This window comes from Neoarius graeffei, chromosome 11, assembly GCF_027579695.1.
Source record: "Neoarius graeffei isolate fNeoGra1 chromosome 11, fNeoGra1.pri, whole genome shotgun sequence".
Taxonomy (NCBI): Eukaryota; Metazoa; Chordata; class Actinopteri; order Siluriformes; family Ariidae; genus Neoarius; species Neoarius graeffei.
In genome coordinates this window covers 75,270,102-75,289,563 of record NC_083579.1, presented here as the reverse complement: position 1 = coordinate 75,289,563, position 19,462 = coordinate 75,270,102, and the positions used below count along the sequence as shown (strand labels likewise).

Here is a 19,462-nt window from a genome sequence, read left to right as displayed (position 1 = left end):
GGTCTTTTTTGTCATATCTTCCGTTTTATGATGCGCCAAATGTTTTCTATGGGTGAAAGATCTGGACTGCAGGCTGGCCAGTTCAGTACCCGGACCCTTCTTCTACGCAGCCATGATGCTGTAATTGATGCAGTATGTGGTTTGGCATTGTCATGTTGGAATATGCAAGGTCTTCCCTGAAAGAGACGTCGTCTGGATGGGAACATATGTTGCTCTAGAACCTGGATATACCTTTCAGCATTGATGGTGTCTTTCCAGATGTGTAAGCTGCCCATGCCACACGCACTAATGCAACCCCATACCATCAGAGATGCAGGCTTCTGAACTGAGCGCCGATAACAACTTGGGTCGTCCTTCTCCTCTTTAGTCCGAATGACACGGCGTCCCTGATTTCCATAAAGAAGTTCAAATTTTGATTCGTCTGACCACAGAACAGTTTTCCACTTCGCCACAGTCCATTTTAAATGAGCCTTGGCCCAGAGAAGACGTCTGCGCTTCTGGATCATGTTTAGATACGGCTTCTTCTTTGAACTATAGAGTTTTAGCTGGCAACGGTGGATGGCACGGTGAATTGTGTTCACAGATAATGTTCTCTGGAAATATTCCTGAGCCCATTTTGTGATTTCCAATACAGAAGCATGCCTGTATGTGATGCGGTGCCGTCTAAGGGCCCGAAGATCACGGGCACCCAGTATGGTTTTCCGGCCTTGACCCTTACGCACAGAGATTCTTCCAGATTCTCTGAATCTTTTGATGATATTATGCACTGTAGATGATGATATGTTCAAACTCTTTGCAATTTTACACTGTCGAACTCCTTTCTGATATTGCTCCATTATTTGTCGGCGCAGAATTAGGGGGATTGGTGATCCTCTTCCCATCTTTACTTCTGAGAGCCGCTGCCACTCCAAGATGCTCTTTTTATACCCAGTCATGTTAATGACCTATTGCCAATTGACCTAATGAGTTGCAATTTGGTCCTCCAGCTGTTCCTTTTTTGTACCTTTAACTTTTCCAGCCTCTTATTGCCCCGTCCCAACTTTTTTGAGATGTGTTGCTGTCATGAAATTTCAAATGAGCCAATATTTGGCATGAAATTTCAAAATGTCTCACTTTCGACATTTGATATGTTGTCTATGTTCTATTGTGAATACAATATCAGTTTTTGAGACTTGTAAATTATTGCATTCCGTTTTTATTTACAATTTGTACTTTGTCCCAACTTTTTTGGAATCGGGGTTGTACATTATACTCCATCCTCCCTGTCAGCAAGAACAAAAATGTCTTACATTAATAAAGAGTGATTTGTTTAAGAAATCATTTGACCCAGTTGCATTAGTTTCTAACTTTTATAACTGAATAAACAAACCAGGTCCTGGTATCAGCTTCAGACTTTTGGACCCTGTGCAATGAAAAAACAAAACCATACACATAATGATGACAGTGTACACTCATATCAGTGAACTAGAGATAAGGGCACAGAAAGGAAACCCAAATATACCCATGTCACACAATGAGATACATAAACTCACACTTGTATTTGCCAAGTACTGAGACAAATGAGGAAGCATCTGGTAGTACCAAATCCTAGGTCTTTGATCCTTTGGTACCAGCACTCTGAAGGACACCGAGACCACTGCTTTAGCTCATGGAACTTAAACTGTGCATGAACTCCACACTCCATTGCTGGAAAGATAGCATTCATGTCACAAAATGAGAGCAAAGAGTCATCAGATACGCGGACGGAAAAATGTGTTTTGAAAAACATTCAAGGATCTGTGTTAGAGGCAAAACTGTGATCTTGATGAAGAAAAGAAGTATGTCAAAGTCCACATCACTGGAGCCAAGAGACATTTATTTATCTCACTGGAACATGGCAAAAAAATAAAATAAAATAAGAGGCTTCTTACATGTTAAAAACATGTAGGTACTGTCCAACCGGCAGGTGTATATATTTATTCCGTGTGGATATATTTGAACGGGTAACTAGATTAACTTGTGGAACCAGTAACAAAAAGTTCCTCATAGCTCTCCTACACCTTGCAAAAACATATTGACCCCTACAAGAGGAGGCTACATTCATTGGAAAGCTAGGTATAAATCAATACAGTACATAGTTAATATAGTTAAAGCCTACACAATTACATATGCAAAATACTCGAAACAAAATGTTTCCCATGTTTTATATTCAACATTGTGTTTGTTCTTTACCAAAACAATTCAAGATTGAAAGAATGCAGTCGAAATTGAGAAGCTTAGCTTAGACTTGACCCAGAAAAGGGGTTACGATGAAATATTGATGTATAACGAAGCATTAATTATTGACTTTGGTACTCGGTCCAAATATTCAAACATGGTAAAGAAGCTTCTATACTGCAGCTCCGGTATATTAGGCAGAGAAGACGGAGTACGCTGTCTGACCTAAACCTGCGACTGGTCGGACAGTGTCACATGCCGGCTTTACACTGTACAATTTTAGTCGTCTTTTGCAGTTGAACTACGGTTTTAGCGTGCATGATCGCCAGTAGCAAATTTAGTGCCATTGTGACCAAAGATGGCTGAGAAGTTTTGACAATGTCAAATATTTGCAGTAAAATCTCAGAGCATGGCCGCCAGTGTTGTAGTCGAGTCACTAAACCTCGAGTCCGAGTCCAGTCTCGAGTCCCCAGTGTTCAAGTCCAAGTCATGAAAGAAAATTTCGAGTCGAGTCCGAGAACAAGACTCCAACCGCACCATTTGACGGTGTCTGTTTTAGCACCATTAACGTTAGTTTGTTCCTGAACGTGACGTATGAACAGGTGAATGTGCTTCTCTTTGTCAGGGAGTGTGAAGTATTCTGTCAGAGACGGTTGGGAGACGGATGTAAGTGCAGAAGGTGAAGTGAAGACGGTAAACAATCCAGAACGGCAGGCAAAATCGTAAAACGGTGAAACAGGCGATAGGTCGAGCGAGACACAAACAGGCTATCGTAGACTCGGCAGAATCAAAGACGAGAAACAGGAAATCAGGAAACCAAACAAGGAAATAAGGCTCGGTAATGTGTCAGCAATGCAACTCAATACTTCGCAAAGTAAGTGCATTTTCACAGTTTTTATATCGGCGTGCTGATTGCGCCCTAATCCTGTGCAGGTGCGAGTCGTTTGGTGCATGCACGCCGTCCGGAGCGCGCCCAAAAGTCTATCTGATGCACATGCCAAGGCGCGCAGGTGTGACACTCTTACACGAAATTAGTACAAAATTAATGTAGATATAAATATCTTATGCCAAATTATTATGGCGTGTTACAAAAAATAAATAAATAAATCTGAGTCCTCGTCTCCAATTTATGAGTCCGAATGCAGTTAATGCGCGAGTCCGAGTCATCAGTGCTCAAGTCCGAGTCGAGTCATGAGTCTTTAAAATTAGGGCACGAGTCAGATTCGAATCCGAGTTCTGGACTCGAGTACTACAAGCCTGATGGCCGCCGAGATGACACCAATGGTGTAAAAGCCACTACTAGGCAGATGGTTCCAGCATGATGCAAAAACTCACAGGACGGCTACAAATACATTCGCGCCAATGGTGAAAAATAAACGCAACACTGACGGGGGAAAAAAAAAATCCTTATTACTTCTACCTTACTCTGAATAATGTTTCTGTTCCCGTGACTATTTTGCGCATGAGCCCTGATCACGTCGATTGATGATGTAAGCAGAACAGTAACTATATTTACTTCCAGGTCTATTGTTAGAGGACTTGTCATATAATCTGACACGGAGAACACGCATCATCGCAGAGTCTGGTCTACAATTCCGCCAAGAGTTGATTGGTATCATCTCATCCAGTGCGAACGTGAAAAGTAATAAAAAGAGAGTGTTGTGATCACACAGTGTAAAACCGGCTTTAGTATAATGCTAGTACCAGGGTTTCTTTTTATTCCCTTGTATATTTATTTATTATTGTCAAAGAACAAGTCACATTAGGCAAGCACTAGGGCAGACACGGATCACCTCGATCTTCGGATTTCACAAGGTAACCAATTAACGTCGAGTTTACATTTCGATTGTTGATCATGCCTAAAAGCATGAATTTCATTTCATTCATTCGTTTTTGATTATTACGACTGCAAGGAAGTGTAGAACGCCAGCCTCTCTGGTAACAGTTGTAGTAATACCTTTTAAGACCAAAAAAAAATAATAAATGCACTCATTCAATAGTCCATCCTCACATTACAAATCGCTCCGCATCACGTTTCTTTCTCAGCCCAAAGCTCTGGTGTAGACTTCTACATGATCTACGACTAGCCAAGATGCACATTGTACAATGGCAATTGAATAACTATACCTGAACATCAGGAACTGGCCAGATGTGCAGGGTTATTCAAGAACCACGAAATTATTCAGAATGCCGATTTCAGCAAAATGCAGCTTTTTGTTGTGGCTCCGTCACAGGACAGTAGCCAGGGCCTTGTCTTGGAGAAAGTGTGAAAGGATTTTTTCCTGAGATATGGTCAGACAGCCAGAAAGGGTAAAACAACTGAAGACAACATTACCCGATTCCCTGATGCTCCTCTACATCCTGGGCCTTGCTGTTTTTTCAACTTGGGCACTTTGGACTAAAACCCTGCTAAATGACAGGATAATAAAAACCGTCCCCGTCCTAATGGGAGAAATAGGTTGATCCAATAAGCTGTGCTGTTTCATCTCAACGTCCAGTGGCTTCCCTCAAGCACAAGGAGGCTCCTCGCTGGAGAGCAGGGGACTGCACGGAGGGGCGGTGCTCAGGGAGCGGAAGGCAAAGATGGAAGGATCATAAGAGTATCTGGGAGGGTGACGACTGCCAGTCAGGTTCTGTAAAGGAAAGAAGAAATGAATGATGCAGTAAAGCTAAACTGGTAACAACAAACCACAGCGTAACCTTTCGCAGAGTTACTGAACGATTCTCCGCGATCCTGAGCCTTAGCATTAACATTAGTTTTCATTACAGACTTAAAGGAGTACGCCACCCCCAGGTGAAACTGAGTCAGTCCCTGCAGTCCCTAGAGTTGGATGAGTGAGCCAAAGCGTTTTGTAGCCGACCCAGCCATCGTCCTGATCTAGAAACTAGAGGGCTGCAACGGGACGGGACTCCCACGGGACCCGCGGGATGCGGCGCAAAAGCATGCGGCGCGGGTCATTATTTGACAGCCTCCTGCGGGAGCGGGCGGGAATGGAGAGGTGTAGTCGCGGGAGCGGGCATAAGCATGTTCTCTGGAGTCCCGCAATGTAAATACATTTCACAAAATTATTCACTGTGTAAGCAAATTGGCACGTCACATGCTTTGCGTTCCAGCATCAAGCGCACCATCGGAACGCGCTTTCAGTATCTGTGGCCGCATTCTGGAGCAGCGACGCAGTCTACTGAAGCCCACATCGGTGAACAACATTCTTTTCCTCCATGGGCATGTGTAGAAGCACAAGACACCCTCGGGAATATCAGGTGCAATTATTTTCGTTTTATTAAAATGATAGGCAAGCTGTTAAAAGATGTAAACTTCTTTTGAAATTCCCTTTTCAATTCATCATGGGCATGTTTAGTAGCCAACACAGCCCCGCATAGTTTATACCTGCATTTTCGTTATTTTTCCATACTTATTTTTAATTTATTTAAGCACCTTCATTTATTAGGCTACTGATTTTTTTTTTCAGTTTGTATTTTAAGGCTGTTGGCCAAGCTTTTCTAAATGACTCAAGCTGAGTCTACATCATGTAAACGCGTTTTGAGTGAGAATAAATGCACATTAAACAAATTGCAGTTGCTGTTTATTTTACTGGTTTTACTTTCTATAAATGCATTGTGCAATCAGTGCACATATTGTGAGGGAATCTCTGGCAGGCTAGAACGGAAGCACAACGAGCGTTTCGGGGAAATTACGGGATTTTAGCGGGGCGGAAGCGGGAGAAACCATAATATATGTGGGCGGGAGCGGGACGAAATATTAAATATTTCTGCGGGTGCGAGCGGGAGCGGGAAACAAACTAGCAGGAGTAAGCGGGAGCGGGAGGGAAAATCAGTCCCGCGCAGACCTCTACTAGAAACGCCCCGGTTAGCTTTAGCTTAGTCGCTGTAATCCGGCGTGTCCAGCTAGCATGTCGTTGCAAAAGTGAATCAAATAACTCAAGATTTTTTATAATTATTTCTCATGACCTGTACATTCACATCGAGTACACATATCAATGCAAATTAACACGAAGGGATTTACTCGACCAATTTATATCTGGAACTATTTTCGGCCACAGCACAGGCAATGCACCGCTGCAGGCGCAAAGACACCGCGCAGCACCACAACTTCCGGAAATTGAGGGTTTTCAGGTGCTGCGCGGTGTCTTTGCGCCTGCAGCGGTGCATTGCCTGTGCTGTGGCCGAAAATAGTTCCAGATATAAATTGGTCGAGTAAATCCCTTCGTGTTAATTTGCATTGATATGTGTACTCGATGTGAATGTACAGGTCATGAGAAATAATTATAAAAAATCTTGAGTTATTTGATTCACTTTTGCAACGACATGCTAGCTGGACACGCCGGATTACAGCGACTATGCTAAGCTAAAGCTAACCGGGGCGTTTCTAGATCAGGACGATGGCTGGGTCGGCTACAAAACGCTTTGGCTCACTCATCCAACTCTAGGGACTGCAGGGACTGACTCAATTTCACCTGGGGGTGGCGTACTCCTTTAAGGGAGTAAATATTTTACACAAGTCAATATGCTACTACTAGGCTAATGTGTTTTCTTCACTCAGTATTATTGGGAATACGAGTATGATTGAGTCATATACAGGAAGTGCTCAAGTAAGAAGAAGGAAGTCCCTGGGATTCATATACACATACAGTATACATCTTCACAGACTTCCTGAGGCGACTATAGGAGCTAACCTTGACAGAATTTCTGAGATTTTAAAGTTATAAATAAACAAACATTCATTATCTTCACCACTAAAGCCAGATAGCTAATATCAGCTAAGATTTTGGAAAACATTTTAAAGTCATATTTATGAATGAATGTTCATTATCTTCACTGCTAAGAACAGCTAGCAAACATAAGCCAATGACAAGATTCCTGACAAGAATATTAGTCATATTTAATATTCATCATCTTCAATAATAAAGCTAGCTAGCTAACATAAGCTAATGACGATTTCTGACAGGAATGTTAGTCGTATTTAGTATTCATCATCTTCAATTCTAAAGCTAGCTAGCAAAAAGCTAACATCACTGGGTTTCTGACCGGAATGTTAGTCATACTTCATGTTCATTATCTTCAATGCTAAAGCTAGCTAGCGAGCAAAAAATAAGCTAATAACAGCATGTCTGACAGGAATGTTAGTCATGTTTAGTGCTCATTGTCTTCAATACTAAAGCTAGCTAGCAAATGTAAGCTAATGACAGGATTTCTGGCAGGAATGCTAGTCATACTTAATGTTCATTATCTTCAATGCTAAAACTGACTAGCAAAAATAAGCTAATGACAAGATTTCTGACAGGAATGTTAGTCATATTTAATATTCATTATATTCAATCCTAAAGCTAGCTAGCAAAAATAAGCTAACATCACTGGGTTTCTGGCTGGAATGCTAGTCATACTTAATGTTCGTTATCTTCAATGCTAAAGCTAACTAGCAAAAATAAGCTAATGACAAGAATATTAATCATCTTCAATACTAAAGCTAGCTAGCTAACATAAGCTAACATTACTGGGTTTCTAACAGGAATGTTAGTCATACTTAATGTTTAGCTTCTTCATTGCTAAAGCTAGCTAGCAAACATAAGCTAATGACAATATTTCTGACAGGAATGTTAGTCATATTTAATATTCATTATATTCAATTCTAAAGCTAACTAGCTAACATCACTGGGTTTCTGGCAGGAATGCTAGTCATACTTAATGTTCATTATCTTCAATGCTAAAACTGACTAGCAAAAATAAGCTAATGACAAGATTTCTGACAGGAATGTTAGTCATATTTAATATTCATTATATTCAATTCTAAAGCTAGCGAGCAAAAATAAGCTAACATCACTGGGTTTCTGGCAGGAATGCTAGTCATACTTAATGTTCATTATCTTCAATGCTAAAGCTAACTAGCAAAAATAAGCTAATGACAAGATTTCTGACAAGAATATTAGTCATATTTAATATTCATCATCTTCAATACTAAAGCTAGCTAGCTAACATAAGCTAACATTATTGGGTTTCTAACAGGAATGTTAGTCATACTTCATGTTTTTCTTCTTCATTGCTAAAGCTAGCTAGCAAACATAAGCTAATGACAAGATTTCTGACAGGAATGTTAATCATATTTAATATTCATCATCTTCAATCCTAAAGCTAGCTAGCTAACATGAGCTAACATTACTGGGTTTCTAACAGGAATGTTAGTCATACTTCATGTTTTTCTTCTTCATTGCTAAAGCTAGCTAGCAAACATAAGCTAATGACAAGATTTCTGACAGGAATATTAGTCATATTTAATGTTCATTATCTTCAATACTAAAGCTAGCTAGCTAGCAAAAAATAAGCTAATAACAGCATGTCTGACAGGAATGTTAGTCATATTTAGTGCTCATTATCTTCAATACTAAAGCTAGCTAGCAAACGTAAGCTAATGACAGGATTTCTGACAGGAATGCGAGTCATACTTAATGTTCATTATCTTCAATGCTAAAGCTAACTGGCAAAAGTAAGCTAATGACGATTTCTGACAGGAATGTTAGTCATATTTAGTGTTCATTATCTTCACTGTTAAAGCCAGCTAGCAAACATAAGCTAACATCACTGGGTTTCTGACAGGAATGTTAGTCATAGTTAGTGTTCATTATCTTCAATGCTAATGCTAACTAGCAAAAATAAGCTAATGGCAAGATTTCTGACAGGGATGTTAGTCATATTTAGTGTTTATGCTCTTTACTGCTAAAGCCAGCTAGCAAACACAAGCTAATGACAAGTTTTCTGGGGGGAGTATTGGGTCATATTGTTAATTATCTACATTGGGAAGATCAGCTAGCTAACGTAAACTAACGTCAGGATTTCTGAGAGAAATTTTAAGTCATATTCATACATGTTAATAACCACTGTTAACACTAGCCGCCTAGCTAACAACAGCAACTTGAGCAAAACAGAGATTAGCACACATAAAAACAGAAAAATTGCAAACAATTCTTATTTAATATAAAGTTGCCAATATACAGACATTATAAATTGTCTTGGCATTTTCAAATACTAGCTACATAATTCTAACAGCTGGATTTGCATGTGCAAAACGTCAGTGCACGCAACTGACATTTAAGTTTGGTTCCTTCATTTTCTACAGATTAGTGAAATTATAGTAATGTTCAGCAAGCTCAATGCCTGATCTACAGGGCACCGTCTTCTATTTCCTTCAGTGCTTTTTTCCACACCACCTGCGTAAACATGCATAACTAGACTAAGGTAACAAACCCACATACAAGGTACACATCCCTCCATCACTGAGATTATTACGCAGATCACGTCACAGTTATAGACTGGTGGCCAAATTTCACTTAAGGGAGGACGGAATGTTAGCTTGTGGCATCCATGTCAGGGGGTTAATATGGCCCCTACTGAACTCATTTAGTGTGGATGCCACCTAAAGTAGGCTTTCTAAAAATTGTTTTACACCAAAAACTTAATGGCCACCACCCCAGTCAATTTTCGGCCAGTTTTGTTGGCTGAAAAATAAGGGTTACTCCTAATGCATCTTCTCCCATGTCAGAAATAAAAAATGGCATATGTTAACGACTCATATTGTATGAAAGCTGATAAAAAGAGCTTTTTTTAAATATAACACTCAGATATACATGTTTCAGAAGGAGGTATGAGATTCATCAAACATTGTGTTGAAAAAATGAAACTAACCAATTTCAATCAAACTACATGTATTTCTGCTTTTATTTCTAAATATCTTCACTACACCCAATGCACCAATACCACATATTTAAGCATGTCAAATGGAACCTCAATGCTCCCAGAATACGAAAATGCCTTGTAAACTTGAACTAGACCGGACATTTCCCCGGGGGAAATTGTGAGAGGATGCAGTGCGCGAAGCAATTCGGTCACGCATGTTCGCTGGCCGTGAATGTGTGACCTGCAATGATGTTTCAATGCAATGATTATGTGTGTGCTTGAGACAGCAGCCGTCATGAAGAAGAGCTATTCAAGAGTATAAACAAAAAGTGACTACAGGCGGAAATTAGCATGTACCGCTATAACCTGGGACAGACATCTGTCCTTACCACAAGGATAATGTTTAATTTGTGCACTGTTGTCCTTTTAAAAATAAAATAAACTCTAAACTCTAAGAAGAGTGTTTGTAGTTTGTATGTACGAACAGAAGTGTTCCTAATAAAGTGGGCGGCTAAGGTGAGGCCTGTCGGCTGCCCTCTTCTCAGTTTGAGGCTTCTCATTCAAAAACTGTAAATCCTATCGTTTAGGTAGACACATTGTGTGAATCAGGACAAGTTTTACTACTACTTTTGAGAAAATCATGTCTGTAGAGTGAAATTTGTGGCTGAAAACACAGTTTAAGCGAGAAAGTTTGAGCTTTATTTTCAACCTCTCTCCACTCTAAGTTAACGAGCTTCACTGGTGTGTAACGCAATAGACACCCATTCAAAAGCCGGATTTTCTCCCAGAACCCACATGGCGGTTGAGCCGGGACTGATCCGAAAGTGTAGAACCTAGCAGAAAAGTTGAACGCCAGATCCACAGAGGAGAAGTTTTCCTACGTTTTAGAGTTTGAATCACGTCTCTAGGTTAAAGCATGCCAGAGCAGCGGACGTTTGAAAAACGTTGAAAAAGTGCTTTTTTTTCAATTAATTCCATAGAAATGAATGGGGGTTTTTTCGACAATTTTTTCGCGACTACGTCGCGAAAAAATCGTATTCTGTAGAGAAAAGTAATAGCATAGCGAGTCCGATCGAGCCGCACGTTTTGATATATTGTTTGTCTGTGTGCGACGTATGGTTATTGAGTTATTCGAAATCAAAATTTGCGTAGGAGGAAGAATACGGAAGAAGAAGAAACACGTAGAAGAACAATAGTTGCAGTGCTGCAGCACTGCATCCTAATAAGATGGATTGCATAATAAGCTATACTGCGACAGTCCACCTGCATCAGTTCAACAGATTTTGTCAATGGAAAATTAAGGCGACCACACAAAATCTTTTATGATTTCTAAAGTGATAAACGTATTTATTATGTATATACACCCACTATATATGAAACTTATAAACAATACTTCTCTATTTTATGATATGTATCTTGTTATTCATGGTAATAGACTGGAATGATTGAACGGAAACCAAAACAAGTCATTCTTAATTTAGTTAAGTATTGTAACATCTCTCTTTCACCAGGTACCCTGCAGATTGTAAAATTATGATTAATCTTGCTTTGTCTGGAGTAAACATAGATGACAGTTGCTTCATGAACCATGGATACCACTGACTCTTAATTAAGTCAATTTTCACTTAGGATAAGCTTAGGGTAAGGATAAATACAAAATAGCACAATTTCTGAATATGTGCTTTTCTTTGGCAGGATATTGTGACAAATGCTAAACAAGCACGATGGAATCTGTCATGTATAGCCAAAAGAGAAGTTCTGACTGGGATCTGTGTCTGTTCTGTCAGAGAAAAAACCTGAAAAAGGACACAAGAAAACTTGGAGACACTGGATTTGAACGAGTTCGTCAAGCTGCAGCGGAACGCAAAAAGTACAACGACGTGGACAACTTCCACACCATAGAAAGGATTCAAAATAGTGATGTAGATGAAGAAACCGACATCCTTTATCACAAAGACTGTTATTCAACATTTACAAGCTCTGACAAAATAGCACGACTTAAAAAAAATATGAAAGCAGCCTCCCTTCAAGCAGTACATTTGAGGGGTGGTAATTATGTTTTTCCACATACAAAATTATTAAAAGCCTAATTCAAGTGGCATCCACCAAAAATGTGCCCATTAAGGGTCATATTAACCACCTAACATAGGTGCCACAAGCTAACATTCCGTCCTCCCTAAAGTGATTTCTAGGCCTCTTTTCAGATTTTGCCACTAGTCTATTAGTAGGAGGCAGTTTCCATGGGGTATTTAAAACTCATTTTAGCATAATTTAATCAACTACGCATTCATGAGCTGAATCAAGTGTTAGAAGAGAATTTATTATAAACCAGGGCTTTTCAAAGTGTGGGGCGCGCCTCCTCTGGGGGGCGCCAGAGTTCTTCGGGGTTTGGGGGGGGGGCAACGTGAGGAAAAATAAACCAGAATAAGTTACTATTGCGGACATTTAGCGAACTTCAGCTAGCCTTTACCAGAGACAAAATGGATCGATTTTTAGTACCTAAAGCTACAGTGAGTGAGGAGACAGAGTCTGGGCCAAGCAAAAAAACAGAGCCTCCAGGATGTTGCGATTTGCAACTTCAACGCAAATTCAACCAATCCCCGCGAATTCAGGGCAGTGCTGCAATTATATCCAATCACCACAACTTTCCCGCAAATTTGACCAATCGTTGGCGTCGTCTTGAGGTGATGTCGACAAACTACCTTCCGCCTTACTTCCGTGTATACGTTCAAGAGAAGCAGCATGCGCGCAGTGTTGCCAGATTGGGCGGTTTCAAGTGCATTTTGGCGGGTTTTGAACATATTTTGGACTGGAAAACGTCAGCGGTATCTGGCAACACTGCATGTGCGAGTCAGTGTTTATGTAGGCTTAAATTCTGTCACTGAACGTGTGTTATGTTTACAGTGAAGGACTGTGTGCACTTTACATTATTTTTTTTACTTAATACAAGAAATTAATGGATGCCAACATTTTTGCCAAAATGGTATTTTATTTTCCATTGTTTAGGCAGGTTCAGCATCATACTGTGAGATTCTGTTCAAATTGTTTTTTTTTTTCTTCTATGAAGCCTGAGCCATTTATTTTATTAGTTTATAATTATTGTTTAATTTAGTCTTCAGGAGAGACTGCCTGCACACAGTACTAGTATTAATAGTTTTTTTTTTTTCTTACATGAAAGCTGAGGCATTTATATTTTAAGGTAACTTCATGTTGTGCTGTGAGGTTCTCTGCACTTTAACTTTTGAACCAACAGGTGCATTTGGATAAGTAAAGCCTATTTTTCTGCATTTTTGTATTCCTGGTAATCGTTTATATTGGTAAAGATGTTTATAGGACCATTTCTCAGTGTCTTTGTTTTTTTTAATCAATAGTTTTTCAGTAATAACTTAATATTTAACATATCACTCAATTTTAATCACAAAAAGAGAAAATCGCAACAATTTCTCGCAACTTTCACTTCCTCCCGCAATGTAATCGCAACAAAAACCTAAAAAACACCGCAACTTTCATCGCAATTTTTTGGAAAACCCCCGCAACATCAGACATTTTAGCCCGCAACAATCACAAAAAAGGCCCGCAAAATCCTGGGGGGACTGAAAAAAGAAGGAAGTATGACCACGATTATTTAAAGTTTGGATTTTCATGGACTGGATCTGAAGATGCTCCACTGCCACAGTGTGTTGTCTGCCAAGAGGTGCTAGCTAACGATGCTATGAGATGTTTAAAATGTGTAAAACAAGATGTTTTAAAAAGCATAGATGTTTAAAATGTGAAAAAGAAAATAATGTGTAAAACAACCATTTTTTAAAAATACGAATGGAACATTAAGTATAGCAACAACAAAAATTGTAAGGGGGGGCGCTGTTGTTTATTTGCGCTCCGAGGGGGGCTGACTCTCCCACACTTTGAAAACCCCTGTTATAAACTGTTCAGTGCTGTTCGGGAGTTCTCTCTGGACAATGCTTATTACTTGATTAGACTAAATATATAACCACTCCAAACTTCTGTTTTCTAGTCAGGAAATTTAAGAACCAAGAGAGAGTGCAGTTTGAATAGGGATTACAACTTTCATGCCGAGACAAACTAGCACTGATCAGCCAAAGTAGGCAAATAAGATCAAATTAAATCCATTAGCCTTCAAACAGGAATGGAAAACAACCAGTTATTTCACTTGAAGTGTACTTTTGGGCAGCAAAGTCAGTAATGGGAAAAATATATTCTAAATTAAGCAATTTCAGTTGAGCATGGCAGTCCAGTCCGGCTTCTTCTTTCCATGGCCAAAAGCCCGTTTCTGGTATTAACAAGTCTGAACTACTTCTCTCCCTTAGAGGAAACTGGTTTGTGTGAGTTGGCACTGATACAACACTTTCTCCAGCCATTTTTGGTGTGGGAGATCATGGGTTATGTTTGCTCCTTTTCTGTAATCAAGAGCAGTCCCCTATGGATCAAGTCTCTGACCACAAGGCAGGAAATTTGCACCAGGGATCCAAACGAATCTCCATAAGGAAAAAAAAAAAGCTATATTATCAACTATATAATGGCTGGATTCAGAGCTATAGTCCAACATTATAGGACTCAAGAGTCAAAATTCAGATTAATGATCTCCACTTCAAGGGTGATGTATATATATATTTTTTGTTCTTTCCATTTTTCAACAGTCATGCATAATCTAATAATATACATGTCCTGTTTATTATTCTGGGATATTATTCTTCAGTCTGGGAAAACCCTTCACACTGTGAAATTTTCACATTTAACATATTACCGTACACTGTTTTTGAGATACAGGCTTTCCTGAACTGAAATGTTTCTGGTTTGCATGCATCTTCAGCATAAGTAACATTATAGGATTTTACATAATTTAGTCTAACTGTTTTTACCACAGAGTGTCTTAACCTGGCTCCCACAACATGATTTTTGCAGGAGAAAAGCTTAGGTATAATTGAAAGTTACACGATACAGCCAAAAGATTGTGGGCAACTAACCATCACACCCATGTGTGGCTCTTCCCCAAACTGTTGCCACAATATTAGAAGCACACAATGGTATAGGATATCTTTGTATGCTATAGCTTCATAAGAATGTCCCTAAGAAGTGGAACCAAGGGGCCCAAGCATATTCCACAATGACAATGCCCCTGTGCACAAAGCAAGCATAGTTTGGAGTGAAAGAACTTGAGCGGCCTGTACAGAGCTCTGAACTCAACAACTTTGGGATGAACTGGAATGGTAACCACATGCCAGGTCTCCTCACCCAACATCAGTGCCTGACCTCACTGATGCTCTTGTGGCTGAATGGGCAAATCCCCACAGCCATGCTCCACAATCCACTGGAAAACCTTCCCAGAAGAGAAGAGTGGAGGTTATTATACAGCAAAGGGAACTCAATCTGCAATGGGATGATCAAAAAGCATACAGTGGTGCTTGAAAGTTTGTGAACCCTTTAGAATTTTCTATATTTCTACATAAATATGACCTAAAACAACATCTGATTTTCACACAAGTCCTAAAAGTAGATAAAGAGAACCCAGTTAAACAAATGAGACAAAAATATTATACTTGGTCATTTATTTATCGAGGGAAATGATCTAATATTACGTATCTGTGAGTGGCAAAAGTATGTGAACCTTTGCTTTCAGTATCTGGTGTGACCGCCTTGTGCAGCAATAACTGCAACTAAACATTTCTGGTAACTGTTGATCAGTCCTGCACACCGGCTTGGAGGAATTTTAGCCCGTTCCTCTGTACAGAACAGCTTCAACTCTGGGATGTTGGTGGGTTTCCTCACATGAACTGCTCGCTTCAGGTTCTTCCACAACATTTCGATTGGATTAAGGTCAGGACTTTGACTTGGCCATTCCAAAACATTAACTTTATTCTTCTTTAACCATTCTTTGGTAGAATGACTTGTGTGCTTAGGGTCGTTGTCTTGCTGCATGACCCACCTTCTCTTGAGATGCAGTTCATGGACAGATGTCCTGACATTTTCCTTTAGGATTTGCTGGTATAATTCAGAATTCATTGTTCCATCAATGATGGCAAGCCGTCCTGGCCCAGATGCAGCAAAACAGGCCCAAACCATGATACTACCACCACCATGTTTCACAGATGGGATAAGGCTCTTATGCTGGAATGCAGTGTTTTCCTTTCTCCAAACATAACGCTTCTCATTTAAACCAAAAAGTTCTATTTTAGTCTCATCCGTCCACAAAACATTTTTCCAATAGCCTTCTGGCTTCTCCATGTGATCTTTAGCAAACTGCAGATGAGCAGCAATGTTCTTTTTGGAGAGCAGTGGCTTTCTCCTTGCAACCCTGCCATACACACCATTGTTGTTCAGTGTTCTCCTGATGGTGGACTCATGAACATTAACATTGCCCAATGTGAGTGAGGCCTACAGTTGCTTAGAAGTTACCCTGGGGTCTTTTGTGACCTCGCCGACTATTACACGCCTTGCTCTTGGAGTGATGATTGTTGGTCGACCATTCCTGGGGAGGGTAACAATGGTCTTGAATTTCCTCCATTTGTACACAATCTGTCTGACTGTGGATTGGTGTAATCCAAACTCTTTAGGTGGGGTTTACATTAGACCGTATCAGCGGATCATCAGATTAACGCCAATACACGATTCGCGTACACACAGCAACACCAATACACGATTCGCGTGCACACAGCAACGCCAATACACGGATACACTCGGCTCCGCAGGCATCCTGTGCTCCAAATCACTCCGCCCTGAACAGCGAGTGCCCTCTGGAGGGTGCGCACTCCGGCCCTGCGCAGCTCACAGAGCGCACGAGTGAAGCGCACGAGCAGTGATTCGGGACTGAGCCGCTGTGTGTGTGATCCCAGTGCATATCGGGTATGCGCGTCACTTACCACTTGCAAGTGGAAGGATGGCAAGCCTAAAGACAATCATAACTACACAATGGGCAGTATTTGCATCAGTATTTGCAGTATTTTCATACTTTTATACTCTTTAATGAAAGGTGATACAAGGCGGAAGTCCACACCGTTTTTCAGCAGTCGCGTCACATGACCAACGCCAGTGAATCAGGAAGGTGGATGTCACAGTGACGTTGTCCAATGACGACGCCAGCTAGAGCTCAGCACAGCGTATCCACGTATCCTCAATGTTTACACAGCACCGGACCAGACACGATCTGGATTGAATACGTGGACCCTGGCGGATTCCCGTTTCCCGGCGTTTCCAGGCGTTTTAATGTAAACGGACAGTGCATCCGCGAAGAAAACGAGACAGATACGGTCTAATGTAAACTTGGCCTTAGAGATGGTTTTGTAACCTTTTCCAGCCTGATGAGCATCAACAATGCTTTTTCTGAGGTCCTCAGAAATCTCCTTTGTTCGTGCCATGATACACTTCCACAAACAGACTTTGATAGATCCCTGTTCTTTAAATAAAACAGGGTGCCCACTCACACCTGATTGTCATCCCACTGATTGAAAACACCTGACTCTAATTCCACCTTCAAATGAACTGCTAATCCTAGAGGTTCACATACTTTTGCCACTCACAGATATGTAATATTGGATCATTTCCCTCAATAAATAAATGACCAAGTATAATAATTTTTGTCTCATTTGTTTAACTGGGTTCTCTTTATCTACTTTTGATTGATTGATTGATTGATTGATTGATTGATTGATTGATTGATTGATTGATTGATTACTTTATTCTGAACAATAAAGAAGAAAGATATAAAAATAAAAATTTTAAATAAAAAAAAATACAATAATCAAAACATCATCATAAACAAACAGAATAGCGTAGCCACAAGGCAATAACATAATGTTCAGAAAGGATTAGGAAGAAGTAATAACTTATCCAATCCTAACCCTCTATACCACCGCTAATCAAATGTCACTTTCCACCATAATAAACTATATATACAAAAGAAAACAAAAGCAATAAACAAAAAAGAAAACATACCAACATATCAAAACATACCGACATGGTATAATATCGACCAAATCAAATCATATATACAGATACTTATGTTATGCATATATACACACATACAATACATATATACAGTACATACATATACACATACCTATAACTATACACTAAATACAAGAAGACCAGTCACAGACTTACTCTCAATTTCATCATCACCTATATAGTCTGCCTGTCCTCATTCTCATATATTTTTATTAACATGTTTTTATATAATTTTTTAAACAGTTTTATGTTGGTGCTATTTTTGAGTTCATTATCCAGACCATTCCACAATTTCACCCCACAGACTGTTATGCACATACTTTTCATAGTTGTTCTAACATTTACTCTCTTAAAATTCATTTCCCCTCTCAGGTTATACCCACCCTGCCTTTCCATAAATGTATTTTGTACCTCACCCGGAAGAAGGTTATGTCTTGCTTTATACATAATTTGTGCAGTCTTGTGTTTAACCAGATCAGTGAATTTCAGAGTGTGTGCTTTTACGAATAATGCGTTTGTATGCTCAAGATATCCCGTATTATTGACAATTCTTATTTTAGGACTTGTGTGAAAATCAGATGATGTTTTAGGTCATATTTATGCAGAAATATACAAAATTCTACAGGGTTCACAAACTTTCAAGCACCACTGTAAGGTCAGGTGATGGTCAGGTGTCCACAAATTTTTGGCCATCATGTAAATAAAAACATTTCCATATTTTTGGTGAAATATATGTATTGTTTCTTAAAGCTGAGGTGTCAAAGTATGCTATAAGATGATGATTAAAAACCCAATTTTGGTTAAAACCTGCTACATCTAGCCAGGATTCAGCCACAGCGACACACAGACTATCGCACATCTTCCACATACACGCCTATGCAAGGTCAAATCATTATGTCTAACCTGAAACAGGCCTCAAGGGTCTTGGTGAAACATCATAGGGCTTAAGAGAAGAGGTGTGGGAGGATCAGGTTTCAGTGAAGAGGAATGAAAGTAAAAAAGTTAACGTGTTTTGTATGAGTGTCTAAGCTTGGCCTCAGCTAAAACCACAAGCAGAGAGAGAGAAAAAGACGTGAGCATGTATAACACAGAGCCAAACTCTTTTCCTCTCACATAACCATTGTCAGTCCTGTGGGACCACTTTGGCACTTAATCATAAAACCTATGAGGAACCAACTTTAGGCTTTTTTTTTGTTGTTGAGGAAGCAAAAGTACCTTATAACAGAATGTATTAAGTTTACTGCTGGATCTGATTAGTGTACAGCTGCAGATACAGACAAAGCGTACGGTAGCTTTCAACATTATGCTTCTTTCTAACTTCAGACTAACACCCTATTCTGGAACTAGAACATAGTCTATGGGAACATGCTAACCCCAACTACCCTTCACATCTGCCCAAGCCGAGTATCATCCTCAGCAGAGAGTGTTTATCTGCTCCGGTTTCAGCCGCAGATGGTTCTTTTTCTTTCCTTCTTTCCTTTCCTCATCTCCCTCGCGTTCCCCAGACCTCCATCTTACAACTCCAGAGGCACACACTCAACCCCCATGATAATGACAATTGCTCCTAATGGGCCCCTTGGTAACCACTACACCCCCCACCCCCTTTATCAACTTTCAC

The 19,462-nt window shown here is 39.9% G+C and overlaps 1 protein-coding gene across 3 annotated transcripts in view; it reads right to left on the bottom strand.

The window, feature by feature from the left end:
- Positions 1-1,330: 1,330 nt before the first annotated feature.
- si:dkey-16j16.4 (uncharacterized) overlaps positions 1,331-19,462 on the bottom strand; it is a 108,547-nt gene continuing 90,415 nt past the window's right edge. For all 3 annotated transcript variants that reach the window (XM_060934724.1, XM_060934726.1, XM_060934725.1), the window contains exon 5: positions 1,331-4,829. In XM_060934724.1, coding sequence (XP_060790707.1) covers positions 4,704-4,829 — 126 coding nt within the window. In that variant the 3' untranslated portion in view covers positions 1,331-4,703. The remainder of the gene's footprint in view (positions 4,830-19,462) is intronic.